This window comes from Platichthys flesus, chromosome 8 (assembly GCF_949316205.1).
Source record: "Platichthys flesus chromosome 8, fPlaFle2.1, whole genome shotgun sequence".
NCBI classification, from domain to species: Eukaryota; Metazoa; Chordata; class Actinopteri; order Pleuronectiformes; family Pleuronectidae; genus Platichthys; species Platichthys flesus.
In genome coordinates, this window is record NC_084952.1 from 12701055 (window position 1) to 12721617 (window position 20563).

A 20563-nucleotide genomic window follows, 5' to 3' on the forward strand; every position below is an offset into this window, starting at 1 on the left:
CCTTTAGAAGCGTTTAGAGTACCCTGTTTCCTCCTGATATAGTACTGAACTGAATTGAGGACATGCAAAGTTTTATAATACAGTATGGATTGTACATATTTCAGTTAAGTTAAGTTGTATGGAATATGGACAATTAAGATCACCCTGCACATCTACTGCAAACTCTATTGAAAAAATACTTAAATAAACCAACAAGAAACAGGAAATATGTTTTAGAATTTCAAAAACATCGAGATATAATTGACATGACAACGGGACGACACTTAAAAAGTAGTCTCTGTAAGGATTTATGAAGCCTGGACTTCTTCTTCTCTTCAATAGGATCTGAAAGTTTCACATTTGGAATAAACAGAGAAAGACGTCTTGTGCCATTGACGTTATGTTGAGCCAACCAACCTGGGGTTGGCTCTATGAATCTCATCTTTCTATCAATACATATAATCCCATTTTTACAGCTTCTAATAACTAAGTCAAATCAAACACAAAATAAAAGTCAAAACTTGAACATACATCTATTTGATATAAATTATCAAAACTGACAGAAACCACTATGATTGCTTAGTTTAACCCATGTTTCACCTACTTACATTGAGGGGTTGGTGTTTTTACCTATACCACAGGCATCCAAAAGGGCGAGATCAAGACGATTGGCTTTACTTTTGTCAAGCTGAACTTGAAATACAGTCACTGGCATGCAATTATGCCATATAGAGACAAATTATGAAAGGCAGAATACCAATATGGTTAAAATTTACATTAATAGGTTCCCTTGTTTCTTTTTATTTGACTATTTCAACAGTAAATCGGAAAAAAATGTTGTGAGAGATATGATAGCAAACCAAAACAATAAAGTGGTAGGCGAAACAGCTGAATGTTGAACAAAACACTGTGGCTGTGTCTGAAATTACCCACTCATTAACTAACCCCTTACTTGACTGTATAGGGTCTTCTATGTAGAGGACTTTATGGTGAGCTCAACAGCAAAACTATTATATTGGGGACACAATTCCTTTTTTTTTTACATCATTGTCACAGGATTATGACGTACAACAACATCGGCCGGTGCAAATTCAGACAGGTAGTATAACTACGTTCAGGTAAAAAAACACGGTGAATGACCATCTTTAAATGTAGAAATAAAGTTGTTTGTCTTAGTTTGTGCTATAATGCACTACTGCTGCCCTCTCTCCTCTCGTCTCTACACCATGAGTGTAATGCATGATGGCTATATGTTGCCTGTTTAGTGATCATCTTTATACGCTTCTTTTAATGATGCATTTTGATTATTTCAACTGTCAGACAGCACTACAAAATGGCGAACTCACTAGACTGTGGACTGTAGTGATTATGAGTGATTTTGGACACAACGTATGTTTTGTATAAAGGGGGGCTGTTGTCTTCATTTTCTACATTATTACTTTTAAAATCAGTTACATATTGTTTATGGAAACGTTTTTGGACTTTAACAAACTCAGGGAAAGATCATATCCATGGTAATAAGTAAAATTGAATCCCTCTTATTCGCAGGTTGTTACTCTCACTGACTTTATTACATTGGTCCAATCACTCAAATTTAGCCTTTATGTTGAGATGAATACAGATAACAAGATAAATACAGCAAAATTAAAATGTTGTAGGGTCCTTTGAAACCCGTTGAATATCAAAACAGTGTACTTATGGGTCTTCTTTGAGGAATGGAAAATACACCACCCAGTGGTTGGACCACAATAAACCACTTTTACAAGGATCTGATATATACACCATGAAAACTCTGTAGACTTTTGAGAGAGGTTTTTTGACATTAGTTAATGCTAAAATGAATTTGATCTCATCCATATTCAGTTAAATTTTTTGTTTCATTAACATCGTTGACTATCTATTTGGCATGATAATTATTTAAACTGTATTTGCTGTGAACAAACATTGGCTTGCCTCAATAATATTGTGTTTTTTGTATCAGGCAGAAATGTGAGATATTCCCACGTTGAACAGATTAATTAAAACAAGTGTCATAGTTTTCTTAGGGTGAGGCTTTGTGGGAGCAGTGTTTTGCCTCAACACAGGATGTGATCCCATTACTCGTGAATGCATGTGCACAATTGTTGTACTGCAAAGGAAGGAACTTTTTCAGGAGTTTCCTTTGAAAGAGGAAAGTGCCCCTTTCCTTTGTGGAGCAGGACACAAGAAGGAAAGGACACAGGAGAAGAAGAAAAGGGGAACAGTCCTGCACGGTTGTGATGTGTACGTTTTTCGGATTCCATGTATGTCGGGATGTTGTCATTTTAGAAGATAATTCCACTGGTCAAATGCTGAAGAATAATGATTAGAATCCCTTTCTCCAGGTAAGAGGCACGATGACAGACTTTTTTCGACGGTGAATGAACAACTCGCTTAGCCCATTGGAGGGGATAGTCAGAAAGAGAGTAAAAAATGTTTCTCATGCATTCTGATTTCTTGGTTAATCTGATTCATATGTGTTTTAAACCGTTTCTCTCATTGATTCGGGAGGTACAGTAACACGTTTTCAGGCTCAAACTCGTTTCAACTCGTTTCAACTTGTTTAATATGTCGCTATGAAATTTCAAATCACTATTTATATGAGCAGTATGCTCGAGATTAGATGCTGTGTCTGTATGATATAAAGAGAAAGATTAACCTATGCTTTTATGATTAATTAATGCTGAACTGTTATCACATTTTACATTTATACAGTTTTGAAATGTTTGATTAATATTGATCTAAGCTGTATTTTCATTATATATAATAATATAATATATCAACATTTAATCAGACATCTTGATTTCTATTTCAACTGGAGCTCATCTACCTGTCCTGTCCGGTTAAAGAAAGGGCATGTTGACTGGGGAGGCAGATGTTGGATGATAATTTGGTTTACCACACCAGTCTGACATCCCATGTGTCATGATGCAGAGTGTGGCCAGATGGTGTCATTGACTCCTGCAAGAATAGGGAAGGTTACCCAGTGTGATCTGTTTCCATACATTAAATCACATCTCACTTTAATAAACCTTTAGCCTACTATTATTATTATTAGCTTTTGGCAGTTTAGCACATATACAGCTATTTCTAGCTGTAAAATTAAAAACAACCAAATCAAGAAATTAGATAATTAGGTTGTTTAGTTACAAAATAGGCAGCAGTATTGGGAATAATATTATTTTTTGGTTATGTAAATGTGAAAGCCTATAATTAAACATTTATTTTCCTGGTTGTAGAAGAGTACAGAGAGGTTTATAACACAATTAATGTACTTACTGTACATTTAAATATAAATGTATTGCAAGCTATTTAAGGACATAATGAGAGTGGTTATAGTGTCACTCAGTCCAACACCATAAAAAGTGTGGACAACATACTCAGACGCATTATCAATAAAAACTCTACATTAGTATGCTATGTATGATTATATCTCTGTTGTGAAATGGTTAAAGTCAAAAGGTGAAGGTCTACGGCGCAGCAAACCAAAATGGCTTCTTTTATGGACAACTGAAGCCCAGGGCAACCGAGCTGATGCTTTTGAAGATACACCAACTAAGAGCATGTGTGTGAGCCCCCTGAATTATTTGCATCCCCAGTTCTAACCAGTTAGGCTCCAAAATCGCATAATATTATATAAAATATTTGTATATACAGAGAAAGTCCTTATTATTAATTCAGTGGTTTGCCTCTTGACTGTGAAAACAATGTTTGAAGCTCTTCCATTGTTATTGTATCATTAGCATAAACACTTTCTACGATGCGAAATAAAATGGATGAGCCACACACTTCATGTTGTCTTTCAGCCTGCTGTAATTGTAACTATTGAAATGATTTGAATAATGCATTGAACTGAAAATGTTTTATTGCATTTTTCTTAATCATGTCGGAAAATCTTATGAGCCTTTGTGTGTTGTTGTTTGGCATGTGTGAAGAACACAGGGACTTAGACTTAAAGAGACATTCTCAGCTAAGGAGGAGGAGTGAGCTGTGAGGCGTTTCCAGATGATTCAATGAGCCCAAGTGTTATGTGGGGGGCAAGAAACAGTGTCAATGTCATCCTCAGCTGTAAATATGCTATTTAGAGAAAAGAGGCAATGTGCAATCTGTGAGTGGAAGATATTTAAACATATTTTATAGATCAGATCGATGCCTTTGTAACTATCCAATCAAATAAGGTCCGCTGTTGTCCTCCTGGTAGATATTAGTGGACACTGTAACAAACCTGCAGTCGGAGGTGGTGGAGGCGGATAAGAGATTGTGCAGTGTTGAAATCCAGCAGTTTGAGTGCAATGTTCTTTCACCTTTATCATGGGGGTGGAAATTTGGAGCGAGTACAGAAAAACTGTGTTTTTATTTCGATCCATGTAACAGGAACGTGAATGTCAGTGTGTAAGCTTGCAGTGATAAACAGTATAAACAGTGTGAATAGGGATTTCTCAGCATTAACTTTGAGTAATTTCAATTTAAATATCCATAAATCCTCACCAGATGCCATATGCAGCATCAAGCAGGTGTAAGCAATGTTGTGGTTTATAGTCTGTCAATCATTGTGTAAGTAATAACTGTCTGCCTCATGGGCATATACAGTGTCCTTTGGCAACTGGATCATAATAAAGTAGCTGAAACATCCAGATCCAATAGTAATGACAAAATATCCCACACAGCATGTGCCAGACTTTTCATATGCTGTAAATGGATTGATCAAATGTACCTAAACGACCTTGTATGCTGTTTCCCTGCCCCTGTGCCTTTAAGCAGGGGTTTAGTTGTTGTATATCAATTACCTACATCGGAGGAGTATTAAGCAACCGCAGCAGCAGGATCTATTTTTGAAATGTAGGAGACAGTTTTATGAAGACCTGACTGTTGAAGCGGCAGCTGACTGACCTTGAAGGTTCATCAGTATGTAGTTTTTCACTTGTAATCACAGGGGGCTTTCAAAGCAGGGACTGAAGGAGAATATTTTTTTTCTGCATGACTACCTACACTGAGACATCCCCCCTTGGGTTCCTGTTTGATGAGCGAATAGCAGGCTGGTATGAGATAAATGTCACTTTCCTCTAACAGTGTGAGTTGGTAATTTATGAGTTATTTATTTATCTGTCCCTGCTTTTCTGAATGCATGAGCATGAGTGTATATATACATGAACGGATTACAAGCTCCTAGTAAGAGTCCAGATCATGCAGTGTAGTTAGTAGTCTTCCTCGTTCTCTCCTTCGGCAAGCACCGATTTACTTTGTTAAGGTGTGACCTCATCATCCTGGCTCAATGAAAACCCCCCTCCCCTCCCCCTGCAGGAGCAGGCAGCCCTGATATCACACAAGCATACATAGTCACACAGGGACACACAGGACAGTAGCAGAGGCAGGGCTTGGAAGATTTTCTCATTTAATTTCCAGGGTATCTGTGTCTGTCTCTCACTGTGTGTGTGCACAGGGGAGACGAGCAGAGAGAGGGAAAGAGAGGAGGCGAAGCAGAGGAGGCGAAGGGGAGGGTGTGTGGATCATGCATGTGCATTAAGTCAGCTCCAGCGGCGCAGCAGCAGCAGCAGCAGCAAACAGAAACAGCAGCAGCACAGGAGGAAGGAGAGAGAGAGAAAGACAGAGAGGGAGAGTTGGAGGGAGGGTAGTAGTCGCAGGCACAGGAACAAAAGCTGCAGAGGACTGCTTTCCATCTCCAATACAAGAACAACGGAGGAGTAATAGAAGGAGGAGGGGGCGGTCATGATAGTAGTGAGACAATAATGTAAGAGAAGAGGCACGTTTTAGTCAGAGAGGACTGCAACCAGGGCTCTTCTCCTCTCTGCTCTCCATGTTTTTGGGGACTCATCGTACCATTGCCTTCATCTCCAAACCCAGAGGAGGATGTCTGTGTCGGGGAAGAAGGAATTTGACGTGAAGCAGATCCTCAGGCTTCGCTGGCGCTGGTTCAGCCATTCATCCCAAGGTTCGGCTGGCAGTGGAGGTGGTGGCGTCGGCGGGGTGGGAGGCTACATCCAACAGGATGGCCTGGACCACAGAGGGACGCCCACCCAGGGTCGGCTGAAGAGTCACTCACGGGACAGAGGTGTTGGAGGACTACGAAAGACTAGCAGCCCGGCCCACAGCATCTTGGCACCAACGCCAGGGCCCACGCCTGTCTATGTCAGAGCGGGGCAACAAACATGGCACCAACAGAACACTATCCAGGGTCTCCAGGTCAACGAGGAGACCATAAAGAGCAGCTCCTCACCCAACGCCACAAGGAAAGAGGACCCCAACACTGGCCAGGAAAATGTGAAGAGCAGCACAGAGGAACCTGCAGAGGTGGAGGCCAGAGAGAGGTATGTTATTAGGTGCAAGATACTTACGAGGCAAACATTGAGGCGCCGCATCACTCACTTTGCATGGCATATGCTCAGTTAGCATAATGCCATTTTGGTCTGAGGCAGAACGCCAGGATTAAAAAGTGAGACTGTTAGTACATAGTAATAATACTTCAAATGTGTTCCAGAGATTAAATATGCCTCAAGAATGAAATCTAATGAAGAGCATGCTACAGCATTTTATCTTCATTAACGTTGCACTGCCATGCTGCATGTACATCCTTTAATTAGGATAAGGTTAAATGATCTGCACAACTATCATTTTTCCAATTCATCCAGAGCAGGCAGCTGTTACCAGGGCTCACCTAGGGACAACTCACCCTCACTGTCCACAGCATGTTAGGTTGGAGAAACCAATAAAGCATCCTTTTAATTATTCAGTGGACCGAAAGCCGAGGCTTCCCCCCCCCCCCCTTTTCTGTGTTGTGGTCCAGAATACATGAACTGTGCCTCCGCTCAGCTCCACGGAGTATTTAGTTTTTTACACAGCACACACTAATGCGTTCTTTCATAGAGCTAAAAGTGGATAGTAGGAAAGGGCAATTACCTCATGTACCGGACCTATAAAAAGAGGAAGAAGTGAAATCACATGCATTATCTAGACTGATGCTGCAAAGCACTCTAAAAGCCAGAAGCTATCATCACTAGCAGATAGCACGATGCTTACTGAATGTATTTTGCACCAAAATATTTGTGTAAAGCTATCATAGATCTTTTTTTTTAGATATCAATCCCACCCCTGGCATTTCAGGTACCCCCCCACCACTACGATGTGTTCCTACATCTTCCTCCAGGAAGTAAACAGGTTAGAGATGTGTGTTTGTGTGTGTGTGTGTGTGTGTGTGTGTGTGTGTGTGTGTGTGTGTGTGTGTGTGAGCGTGTGTGTGTGTGCGTGGATGCGGTCTTGCAGAACACTAGAATCATTCCACATCAAGGATGAAAAGACCACCTCTCCTTTTATCTTGTCTGTGACATTCTGAGGTGACTGCTCCTTTAAGCTCTTCTGATTCCTGCGTGTTGTTGCTCCATACACCTGGTGATGAAGTGAACAGCGAAAGTGAACCCGGCCCCCTTTGTTCTATAAAGAGAGCTCGCTGTGATTTAACAGACAATCGTAAATAACCACTCTCTACCTATATACGGCCAAAAATCTGTCAGAGTGCACTTAATAAACGCCAGGGCCAGTGGACGGTTGGAATCCCTGAACAGAACATGAATAATTCTGGGTTAAGAAGCAGTTTTGGGATCAGCTCAATGTTCTGCTCTCCTTGTTGGCATAATTGGCAGATGTTCATTTTTAGGGTCCCTATGTGTGAAAAGAGCATTCATAAAAGATGTGCCTTACAGTAAAATGATCTAACTCTCCAGCTCTCAGGGGGACCTTGAGTTCATGCTGGCCATGTCAAATACAAGGCGGCCATCATCATTTTGACAATGATACTGAATTATTAAATGGTTCTTCTCTGTTGGATAATAAAATATATCCTTGACTCAGATGTACTGGATTGTAGCGATTCCTTCTGTTGAATTTGACTGTCAGAAATTAAATCTGGTTGGAAATACATTTGAAGGGGTTTGATTCTTTTCTCCCACCTAAACTGTTTTGCACACAGACAATCTAAATAAATAAATGAGGTAAATTAGGCCAAAGAATTAGTGTTGTCTGATCATTCAGTGGCTCCAACAGCAAGCCCGTGGACAACTCATTTCTTTAAATAACTTATGGACATTCACTGTAGTACGTACGTGGCAGCACAGCGAATTAGGTCAGCGACTGTGTCATGGCTCGTTCATGTTCATCAGCGGCTAAGCAGATGTGTGGATGTCACTGAGATATGCACATTCATCTACTTCACCAGCTGGGTGGCCCTATTACGTCTCACATCATAAATCTTTGACACGTAATTTGTCACAATCCCTCAGGCTGGCTCCAGAAATGAGCTCTGGCGGCTGTGAAATATACAAACGTTTTTTTAGCCGTTTCTCTGTTGCCTCGAAAAGACGTGTCAGTCATTTGGTGGTGCATGCCCCCTCCAGTGATTACTTTCATTCACATAATGTCCACAGCAAATCTGTTCCATTTGTTTCTTCCATGTTTTCATTGATTTGGCTTCTCACTTCTGTCATTAGTGCTCAAGATTGTTGTCTATCCGTCTCATCTAAGTGGCGGAGTCAGTAAAACACAATATCTCATGCTAACATGTGGGCTTAAGATGTGATGTTTTTTATTCATAGTATAATAAGGATAAATCATTAGTTCTCTGATGCCACCTCCGGAATATATGAACCTTTCTCATCCAACAGACTAGACTGTATATACAGAGCTGTTAAATCAAGTAGGATATAACACCTTCTTTTTCCAACCTTTAATCCCAATGCTGTAAACTGTGTGTTTGTGCTATCCTCCGGACTCTCATCCAAATAACCTCTGCCCATTGTGGGCAGAGAATATACGACAGAAGTTAACCTGAGTGGAATAGAAACCCTGACCTCTCCCACATAAACACTAACAGAGGCTTGAGTCAGCGGGCTGTTAGTTTGAATGATATCTCAATTCTCTCTCTGCCACCTTGGAAAAAGAAACACCACCACCCCCTCTCCCCCCCTGTCAACAGCAGTAATTCAGATATTTGTCGGATGGCTCATAACACCACAAGGCTTAGAGGGTCTTGGTCTGCATGTGGTTCGTGCAGCGGAGGCGTCTTTAAGATGCAGGACATCCGTGGTAATCTCTTCAATGTATCCCAGAGGATTAGGAGATTTTGTGATCATATGTAATTGATTCTTTAACTTTCCCAGATCAGCATTCTGTACACAAGGCAAATGGAAGCAAAACATCCAGCTTTCGGCAGTGAGAAGGATTAAACGTTGGATTTATATTTATTTCTGGTCGAATGATGATTGGTATCCCCCCCCTCAAATGGAACCAATTAAGAATTTTCTATGAATCATGAAGGGGTCAAGACTTAGTTCACCAGTGTCCTGAGGCTCACGTCCAGTAATTTGCATCGAAAGACAATCATGATGGGATTACTATAATAGCATGTAGAATAATTAGAAAAATTATTCAACCAGACAAATGTTACGACATTTAAGCTTTAAAGTTTAAAGCCCAGCTAGATAAACAAACACATGCAGGATCTACATATTTGGATCTGTAAACATCCACTGTAGTGTTGTGGATTAATTTGTTTACCCACTAACATCAGTCGTAAATTAATTAAGGACAACACAACAACAGTCTCGTGCACTAAGCGAGTTAACCTGCCATCAGCAGTGAGGAGCTTTCTGCAAAGATCTGCACATTTTTCACTTACAGGACTCCCTCAAATCCCCAATGCACACAAAGACACACCCACACACATACACACACACACACGCACACACACAAACACAAACACACACACACACACACACACACACACACACACTTCGTACAGTACATTTCTCAGAATTAAAATCCAAAGCTTGGTGATGTAAATGAATCTACGAAGAAGGACTTAAAATCACAGTAAAATATAGTTATATTTTATAATATTAGAATTTACTACACCTTTAAAATTAACCATCCTTTAAAGAGCGCAGCCTCTATTTTGAAATATGTTCATGTCACATAGCACAGTATTGCGCATGGCTTTAAACAGATATCTCACTTATATGTGCAAGTTAATTACGCAGAATTGCATCATTAAAGAAAAGCATCGTTTCACTCGTAAGTTTTCATTTTCACTGAGCAAGAGTTCTCCCCTCTTGGTGTAGTTCCTTAATATTCAAAACATGAATCAGTAACCCACCTGCAAAGTTCATTATCTGCTCACAGACATTATGCTGACATGGACTTCTCCACTTCTTTTCACCGCTCTCTCAGTAAAGGCTGAGGGTAAAAGTTATAAGAAGGCAATATTTCATTTTGCGTTAATAGCCATGCCAATTTTTCCACTGCACTCTCTCACACAAAGGGCCTGCTGGCCACACTGGGAGCAGATTTCAAAAGTCACGGGTCCTGCACGCAGCTATATTACCTGCAGCATTATCAATATTAAGCAGGTGTGTCCAGCGCGACTATGGCATCAGAAGCAGAATGTCTGTCGTAAGCCTTGGTGAGGAAAAAGCGCAGAGAGGAAAATTGTTTTTTGTGCAATGTTATCGTTTCAGTCTCTGTGTGATGGGATCAAGTGATTACTGTCAGTGTATGTGTTTCTCTCCACACAAAGCCGAACGGCAGCACAACGCCTGTCAAAGTGCGGAGCCATAAAAATCTCATTGAATATATGGACTTGGCACATGCTGCACAAGGCTTTGTCATAGTTGTTGGAGTCTCAACCCGGCCCAGGCAGCAGACTTCAGGAATAAATGGATGTAACAATCCTTTTTGAAAGAGACATTTCCCATTTGGCCGGGTCGGGCTGCACGACTTTCCCTCTCACAGAGGGAAGGAGTTGAAACTACTTGGACTAAGACTGGGATTCTCTGGAACACGTCTGACTCATAACTTTTACAGCCAGCGGCTAATCTGGGCTGACGAAAGCACATCTTGAATCGTATAACCATTCATCTGAGAGGGCAGTGTCAGCACAGTGAGAACTTGATTACGGCAGATGGAGCGCAGGGAGGGACATTAAGCAGGATGTTTTTAAGTAGATCCCCTGTAATATCATGAATTTCCTACATGTTACTGATAGTAATATAAAGAAGAGAGAGAGAGAGAGAGAGACCTTGATGACCCTCTCTCTCTTATACAGGACATTTTTTTATAGACAAGCTGCGCACGCACAGCCTCTTCATTCATGGAGGACCACCCCCCCGACCCCTCTCTCCAGCCCCCACACAGACTGTTTGTCGCACTGGCCTCAGGCCGCAGGTTCTGCAGCATCAAAACCAGCAGGGTGACGTTCTGCAACAGTCGCTTCCTCTAAGCTGTCAGATTCTTAAACAGCCTTTGCCCACCTCAACACACACTCACACGCACACACACACACACACACACACACACACACACACACACACACACACACACACACACATGGACAAGCTTGCATTAGATACCGACCGATCATGACAACTGTGACACCTATTATCCCTCTTGATTATATTTATTATTATTTGCATATGTAACAACCTCTGTGTGCCAGCTCAATTATTTATGTTAGGTATAATTATATTGGTTTTATATTGCCAGGCCTTTTTTTACCACAATAAATACCATCCACACAAATAACGCATATCAAAGTTTATAAATACTAATGTTATCATTATTTTCTTATTTTTGTAATATGGTATTTTAGTGTAATAATATACTATACTTATGATACACAATAACATACTTATAACATATATACAACTTACTGTTACAAATACAATTACATATTCACTATTACAATTTAACTATTGTACTAACATACATGCTAGTACTTTCAACTCTATATGCAGTTAGGGTGGTACAGTGACATTGCACTATGCATATATTTTGTATTTATTATTAATTGATCAAATATTTGATCATTAATTAACGATCAACATATTGGGTTATATACATTAATAGCCACAGCTCTATTCTCTGTTTTTTAATCCGTTATTTATTTATAATTAATTCTGCCAAACATGGCTACTTTGTACTGTTTACATGTGGATGTGCACCTTAATCACCAGCGATCACACGCAACACACCCACCCTTCATTGTCTTATTCTGTTGTTTATGTTGTTTGTTGTGTTGCACTATTTTTGCACTCTGGTCTGGGAGGAACAATAAACCTGAGAATGTCCTTGACTCTTGCTTTAAAATATACATGGATTTTTCAATAACACCCTTAACAAAGTCGGCCAGTTTTGACAACACAGTAAGAAAAAAGCTGCATAGGGTCTGCCTCACCGGCACAGCAGAGTTTGTTGAAGATGTGGCGTCTTCTGTGGGATCCAATTAGTCACGTTGAGGTGCTATAGCCCCGGGAAGTGACGAGGAGCGAGTGACAAGACTTCAGATGATATGTGCTCACTGGTGGAAATCTGATGTGTAGGATAAAGGAAGACTCTATTCTAGTTTATTTTGTTTGGTTAATTTGCCTTCTCATGGTTCTCATAGGCCCATTGAAATGGATTGTAGATCCACAGGCCCTCCTGTGACTCGTTTTGAATTGCTTGGCTCTATGCGATGCACAGCAACGTCCCTTCAGCAGTTTCTCAGGAGCAAGGTGCTCTTGGGCTTTAGTGCCTCAATGAAATTGGGCTATACCTCTGATGATCCGACCCACTACAGAATGCGAACCATACACCTCACAGAAATTTACTGCTCCCTAGAATGTGATACCAAAGCAATTAGTGTCGGAGAGATTGGTAGACATGAAAAATCCGTACAGCATGCCCAGGAGCCAATACAAAGGCAATGCATCTCAGTTTTATGGCCCATTGCTTATTCAGTCTTGTTTGGTGTTCCTCTCCAAGACTCCACAGTCAGTGGGGAATTAACCTGACAGGGCAATAAATTACTCACGCATTTAGCATAAAGTCTCCCGGTAAAGATTAGACTATAGGATACTGCAGTGACTGGAGAGCAATATAAATAATTCCCAGAGGGAAAATGTTTTTCGCTTTTGGTAATCAAATCAGAGAAAGTCACACACTTGGCTAAAAACTGTATAATAGTGTGTTAATCAGGACGTCAATACGAGCCACCATCCCCTCCACCCTTCCTGCTTCTTCAATCGCAGTATATCTGTCAATTTATTCTGCTCCTGAGCACGGCAGGCTTTTCGGTTCATTTGTATTGACATATCTGTAACTATCTTTACTAGTTTTTCATATCAGCGAATGAGTGGTAATGAGCGAGGACATAAAGTGTCTCTTTAAATAGCAGTGAAATTTTTTCTCGGGCGCTATCAGTCCTTACGCAGCAGAGGCACCCTGAGCCGACAGTAAATTCCCTCGGAGAGACGGCTCGGGTCTGTTTATGTGGCGTAACAAACAACCCTAAATGTCAATGAGCGGACCCGCTCTGTGAAGGACACCAGAGTGACTGGGCCGCATTATTTGCCACGAGTCTGAGGGATTACTTGGATGCCTGTAAAACAGCATGTAATCTAGCAGCCTGTGGGGACGGAGAGCCAGCCTCGCCACAGTGCAGCGAGAAACAGGCTTCTTAGCACAACACACGTGCACACACAGATATGCAGACACACGCACACAAGAACAAAGGCATGCACAAACACTCACAAGGAAATTCCGTCTGGGAAGCTGTTGCATCCATTGTTGTGCTTGCTTGTCCCATCGGATTGAAGAGCTTGGTTATCCACTTATGTACGGAGTTTAGTCTTAACAGTTTTAATTCAGCTTAGAGGGGCGCGAGAGATGCAGATTCACCGCAGAGAATAGAGGAGGAGCGCCCCGCGTCTGAATAAGCTCTTTTGTGTCCTCAACAATTCCATTGCTTATCTTACTGTGTACAGCTCCATATTTTATTTTATTTTATACTAGGCCAAAGAGGACGCAAAATTAAAGAAATAAATAATGAGTTTAAATATTTTGTCTTTTCTTATCTATTTCACCTGTATTGTCACGTTTCTTTCTCTCCGTTTCTTCAAGTGAGGCTGTTGTTCCCCAGTTTAAATTTGACCGCATAGCGCTGTTCTGGTCTTAACGACCGCTCGAAGCACTTTACACCATGAGTCACATTCACTCATAAATACACCTCCATACTGCGTTTCCCATCCTGCTCAAGGACACTTCGACATGCAGGCTGGAGGAGGCGAGGATCAAACCGCAGATCGTCCAATTAGTGCGCCCACTACCTGCTCTTCCTCCTGAACCACAGCCGCCTCATATACTGTTTACAAAAGTCTATGTCTAAATTGAATAGGGAAGGGCAAATAAGAAAAAAAGTCATGTAGGGTTCAGAAGAGCTCTGCTTGCAAAGTTGTTGTAGGAGGATTTGGGACCTGATGGTGAAATGCTGAGATGTTCGGAGGGCAGGGAAGAAAGTGCAGTCAGAAGCACAGAAACTTCGATGCTGACATTAATCTTACATTAACACAGGCAGGGTTAATCCCTTTAGTTGTTTTGTTTCTCTAATCACACTACATCTCTTTCCACTGCCTTCTTCCACAGGTTGGTTCTGAGCACCTTCTCCAGAATGAACACCAACTCCTCGGATGAGTTTTTCCAGGCCACCAACCACGCAGAGCAGACGTTCCGGAAGATGGAGACGTACCTGCAGCACAAGCAGCTGTGTGATGTCCTCTTGATAGCGGGGGATCACAAGATACCGGCTCACAGGTCGGTGTTAGCGCTTCTGCCTGCTTTGATTCTATTAATCACGCCTGCATCGGCTTTAGTGTGGAGTTACATTCGGGGCTGTGGTCTGGGCAGCAGTTCACATATTGAGGAAATAAATTATTATGTATTTGAAATGCGAAGCCAGATTCCTCTGATTTACAGGCGGCAGTTGATAAATATGTTAACCCAGTGTTCACTTGCATGTAAACAATGTTCACTGCTGTGATCTAATTTCACCTCAGCCCTTCCTCATTCCCACTGTACATTTGATACAAGGACGAACACTGTGATCCGCTACACTGAGCTGTCAATATTTGGCCATCCAGCCCCCTCCGGTCGAATGGCCAAATTGATGTGATTGCACAACATCCGCTGAATGCTGAGAAGCATCGTGTGCACCGAATGCAGGCACTTGTACACCGGCGCATTTTGTTCATCCAGACTCATGAAACAGAAACCGGAATGCTCCACAGAGAGAGCTGGAGAAAAGTATCAGTCACTGACCTAGTTGGGTGAAATGAACAGTTCTCTGACTGCCTGTCTCAGTGCCGTTTTGTAGTTGCTCACGGGGCATAACCAAGCACAGCAGGGAGGATGTATAGACATAATACTTTACACACAATATAATACATTTACTCTTTACTGTGTTGAAAGTGTTTAATTTTAAATGGGCACATGGAAATTTCTACACTGCATTCTTCACTCAAAAACTTGCCATGTCAAATGTTCTTTTTTGCTGTTCAAAAGACATCATTGAAAACCACAAAATTAAATATCTTTCTAATCCCGCTGAGGAGGTTATGTTTTCTCCCCCCCTGCGTGTTTGTTGTTTTTTGTTTGTGAGCTAAATTAGAGAAAACAACTAAACATATTTCAACAAAACCACAAAAACCAGTACATTTTGGTGTGAGTCTGGAATTTATAAATACTCGCTTTTGTAAATATTGCGACATAGGGAGATTTTAAACATTTTCCTTGATTCCTCGGAGAAGGATTCATGGTTCTTAATGGAAAAAAACCCGACATGTTTAGGGGACTGATATTTATTAGTGTGTGCAATTTCCTGCAGTTTCAAATAAAAACCCAGATGTATTGAAGTAAAATGTGGTTTCATGGTGGATGTAAGCACTCTACTTAGTGCCATAGTTTACAAAAGCTTTCAGACCCTGTGATCAAGGACATCCTCTTTGCTTTTATCATTGTTAAGAAAACACTGGCATAGTTAAGACACAGCACATATTTGGCCCCACAAGTTACATTGCAAGACAGGACAAAACAACAAGCCAGAAAAACCAACTTTCTACAGACCTCCATGGTCAAATTCAGCTTTGGTGTGAAAGGAAACACATTTTTTAAAACGTTGTGTAGCCAGGAGCACAGTGGCCTCTGTAATTGAGAAATACAGGTTTGCTCACTGCAGGACTCTTCTTGAGTTGACTTTTCAGCCTGTTCTGTCTGTTCTTAGAAAGATTTAAGGTATTTTTGGATAATACCCAGAAGACATCTTGCCTTGAGGTTGCCAAATGGCATTTGAAGGAAGAACATTTTATCGTTTGATGTAAATAAAAAAGTGTAACCTTTGGGTAGAACTCTAAGGATTCTTTCTGGTAAACTCCAACTCTTCATGTAGCTGATACCATCCCCAAGGGGAAGCATGGTGGTGGCAGCATCTTGATGCCATGCAACTAAATGCAGAAAGATCTTTGAGGGAAGCCCGCTTCCCCTCTCTTCACATCCTCTCAGTATGACACTCACCCAAAACATAGGCTTACAGCCAGGACAGGGCTGAACTGGCTTTAGGACAAGTCTCAGTCCGTCCTTGAGTGACCGAGCCAAAGCCCACACTTAAACCACACAGAGCATCTGTGGAAGATGGCGATTCCCATCCAATCTGTGGGAGCTTGAGAGGATCTGCACGGAAGAATGGGATGAACTGCCGAAATCCAGATGTACAAAGCTCACAGCAGACTTACAACTGTTGCAGAAGGGGCCTCTACAAAGAAGAGCCTGGATCAATTTGTCAATGCTTTAATGTGGATCAGTGTGGGCCACTGGAGGTTTTATCAATTTTATCTATTTAAAATAATCTTCAACACAACTAAAGGGGCGCTTAGAGAGCACAAATCTCCGACAAGGCTAACCATCTATCACGTCATGTTAAAGAAAGTGAAGAAAGTCTTGGATCTGCTCCAAAATGTAATGGGTTCTTCCTTGATTCATGCTCCACCCCTCCAAAATTGTTTCCCGGACATTGGTTCAGTAGTTTTTGATTAATCGTTGCGACAGAAAGAAACACAACCTCCTTGGTGGTGGTCATAACGCGTATGATGTGTCTGAAAATATTAGAAAACAATAGATTATGCAAATGGTTGTAGACTGTTGGACTGTCACTTGATCTCAATTCCCTGTGAAGCCACATGATCTCATTTCTCCTTCATGATTCAGCTGCTGTGCTATGCGAGCAAGACAAATGAGTTAACAGAACAAGAAGCAGGAGTCTGTGGGGTGATTTCATTCATCATACTCTGACAAAGTGGAATGATACAGAACGTGTGGGTGAACAGTAAGTTACTCAATATCTCACAGGGACCTAGCAAAGTGCAAGAGCACACAAGCGGCTGCGGTGCTCGGAATTATCACACTTAGGGGATAATGTGAAGAGACACCCTCTCTCTTATGATTGATTCACTAATCACTTTAGATAGTCAGTATATATAGGTCTCCCACATACGATCTAAGTAATGTCCAGTACAAGAGCATTAATCCATGATGCTTTTCCATATGGCAGATTGGTCCTGAGTGCTGTGTCGGACTATTTCGCAGCCATGTTCACCAGCGACGTGAGAGAGGCCAAGCAGGAGGAGATCAAGATGGAGGGAGTGGATCCGGAGGCGCTCAGATCTCTGGTTCATTTCGCCTACACTGGTGAGTGCTCATAAAGACGTTCACTAGCTCTTGCAAGTCGTTATGAGACTTCTGAAATCCAGCGTTATTAAAACGAATCAATAAGGCAATTCATCACTGGGCTGAGCGACCTGGCAGCACTTCAGCATAAAACGACTTTATTTTACCAGACAAATTGCCCTTTGATAAATCCCCCTGCCCTTTGTATCTGAATCTGAATATCAATTATTACAATATTTTTGAATACTCTGACGAGGAACCATAACACAATAAATGTATACGTTTTTCTAATTTAATTTTAGAGCAACTATTTACCATTGCCTTGATTAAATACTCCCACCGCTGTGTTACCCATTTACGGCTACATAAAGAGGCATTTTTCCTGTCCATACATTGCAGGTGTCCTTGAGCTGAAAGAGGAGACCATTGAGAGTTTATTGGCGGCAGCTTGTCTCCTCCAGCTTCCTCAAGTCATCCAGGTCTGCTGTAACTTTCTGATGAAACAGCTTCATCCCTCCAATTGCCTGGGAATACGCTCATTCGCAGACGCCCAGGGCTGCGTGGACCTGCTCAATGTGGCTCATCACTACACCATGGTAGGAGGCAAACATGTTTACATGACTGGGTGGGCTACATTATTCCTTTTGTAATAAGGAATTGAACTCTCAGAGTACAGAGAAACCACAGCAGATAGCAGAAACAGTAGTGGACCTAAAATAAAGTTCAATCTAAACACTTAACTTGATAATATTTTACTCACATAAACTTTGATTATACCCTCACAACAGGTGAGAAACGACAACGGTCATGTTGGTATAATATTGTAAATAATAATAATAACAATAACAATAACAATTGATTTTAAAGCATCTGTTACAAAGTGTTTAGCAAAAAGGACATACAAAACAAAAATACGAAGCTCTAATAATATGACCTCATTTAAAAGTAAGGGCAAAAGAAAAGGAGAAAAAAAACATAACTGTTCTCAAAAACAATGAAATATAAGAAATAAAAGTATGTTTTTACTGAAAGGCCAATGAGTGGGTTGACCACTGCAGCTGTACTGACTCATCAGTGGAGCAGTCGTAACACAAGAACTCTTATCATACCCTCCGTGACAACCACTGTTATTTTGTCGGTTCAGTCAGTAGATACAATATATATAGATGCTGTCATGTATGGATATACTGTTCACAACGCATTGTAGTATTTTGGGGTATCCTCTGTGTGGAGATTAGTTATTTTAGATAACCTGTCATAACCATTCAGGAAAGAGCTGTTGGTGTCTTGGTTATTTATATCATCTAATTTCAGCGACGAAATGAGAGATGGGCATATTTGAATAGAAATGGAAAAGTTTCATGCTCGAACGTCGTAATTTAGTTATATGGCTGTCAGTAAGAGATACCTTCTTGCCGAACATTGATTACTGCACCGCCAGCCTTGTGGAAATGTGATTTCTATATATCTCTGCGAAGAAAATTTGCATTGGATTAAGATTCATGCACATATTTGTCAGATAGCGTCTTGCTGGCCTATAGCATAGGGCACAGCACAAGGCCTTATCTCCTAAAGGACATCTGCTCAGCCTGTTTACTCAGAGCCCCATCCAGGACCAGGAGGTTAATCTAATCATCAAACTGCACAAGAGGGCCAACTTCCTGCTCAGTGACTTCAGTAACGAGCAGGGAAAGCGGTGGGCTTCCTGGAAGTCCATCCTCTGGGTTCTGAGCGGAACGAGGTGCTTTTTGATAAGCATGTTTTTCCTGGTTGAGAGTGGCAGCCAAGATCTGTCTCTGACATCCTTTTCCTGTATGAAAAAGTCGCCCATTTCATGTTGCACTGGATGAAAATGTAAGGTTTCATTGTTTGAGATGACAGGACATCTTTTCAGCAATACAGAACAGCCAGCACAGCAAAACCAGCCACTGGTTTTCAAATTTTTTTGCAGACGGTTGTTTATCCGCGGCCTGTTTTGAAAGAATTCATTCTGAATCGCCAGTAATAGGATTTAACCTTATTTTCTAGATTCGATTATTTCCCATGGTTTCATGGCTAATCCAAAAATAGATTTGTCTGCCACAGCATTAAATCCAGTTACCGGTTTTTAATGATCGATGTATTTTTATTTATAATACTTGATAACATAATACAATTATGATCTTAAATAACATATTTCAACAAATACTACAGGATGTTTGGAATTAACAAGATAAAGTCGTCTGTCCCTTTGCCCCTCTGCAAATTAGATGGTAATGGAAAAGTTCTTGAAAGGTAATTCTCCTAGCCCCCCCACTTTGATTAAACATCAACATTGCTTCACTTCAGAAAACACTGTTATTACACAATTAGTCTTTGGCACCACTCTAATCAATATGTATCCTCTCCCGCTGATCTTGTTTTCCAAGCAGTTTGCCAAGCAATGAGTTTGCCAGCATCTGAAAACACATCTTTTTAAATGTTTATGAAACTCCGTTGAGCTTTCAAATTCTTCATCATCTGTTCCAGGAGAGTAATTACAAATAATTGGTCTAAAGCTATGTCAAAGACTTTGGTGGAATTTCCCCCCCAGCATCAGCACAACAGATCAATAGATGTCCCTCATTTCATTAAGCCTGTCTGTACTAAGCTCTTGAAACCTGGTCTCGTAATAGATCGGACCAAGTCACTGTAATTTGCTGCAGGTTGATGATCAATAACGCGCTTGTTTTGCGTAATTGTCGAGCATCCACTCCAGAGTGAGAGCTTGATTTGTCAAAGTTATTCCGGGAGCTTAATAATTAATGCTGGGCCGTCTCATTTAGAAAGGAAACGGGGTGTGATTAAAGCCATGGATTGCCCTGCATGTATGTGTCTCATGTGTTTTAATGTTGGACATACCATAGAGGTGGAGAGGAGGGAGGGTGTTTTATATAGCATCCTCTCTAATGGAACCTGAAGAGACAATGTCCTTGAGAAGGTAGCCATGCAGCGCTGTAATATCGCCCGGGCTTCTGGCCGGTAAGTGGAATATCAATCTTTAGGAAAG

The 20563-nt window shown here is 41.1% G+C and overlaps 1 protein-coding gene across 3 annotated transcripts in view; it reads left to right on the plus strand.

Annotated features, from left to right (window-relative positions):
- The first annotated feature begins 2178 nt into the window (after positions 1-2178).
- The window catches only part of klhl4 (kelch-like family member 4), a 28504-nt gene continuing 10119 nt past the window's right edge, over positions 2179-20563 (plus strand). The window contains exons 1-4 of one of the 3 annotated variants that reach the window (XM_062393862.1): positions 2179-2241; positions 14464-14631; positions 17420-17556; positions 17935-18131. In XM_062393862.1, coding sequence (XP_062249846.1) covers positions 14489-14631; positions 17420-17556; positions 17935-18131 — 477 coding nt within the window. In that variant the 5' untranslated portion in view covers positions 2179-2241; positions 14464-14488. Of the gene's footprint in view, positions 2343-2364; positions 6324-14463; positions 14632-17419; positions 17557-17934; positions 18132-20563 lie in introns of those variants that run through there. The other 2 variants (XM_062393861.1, XM_062393860.1) reach the window with 2 other exon arrangements.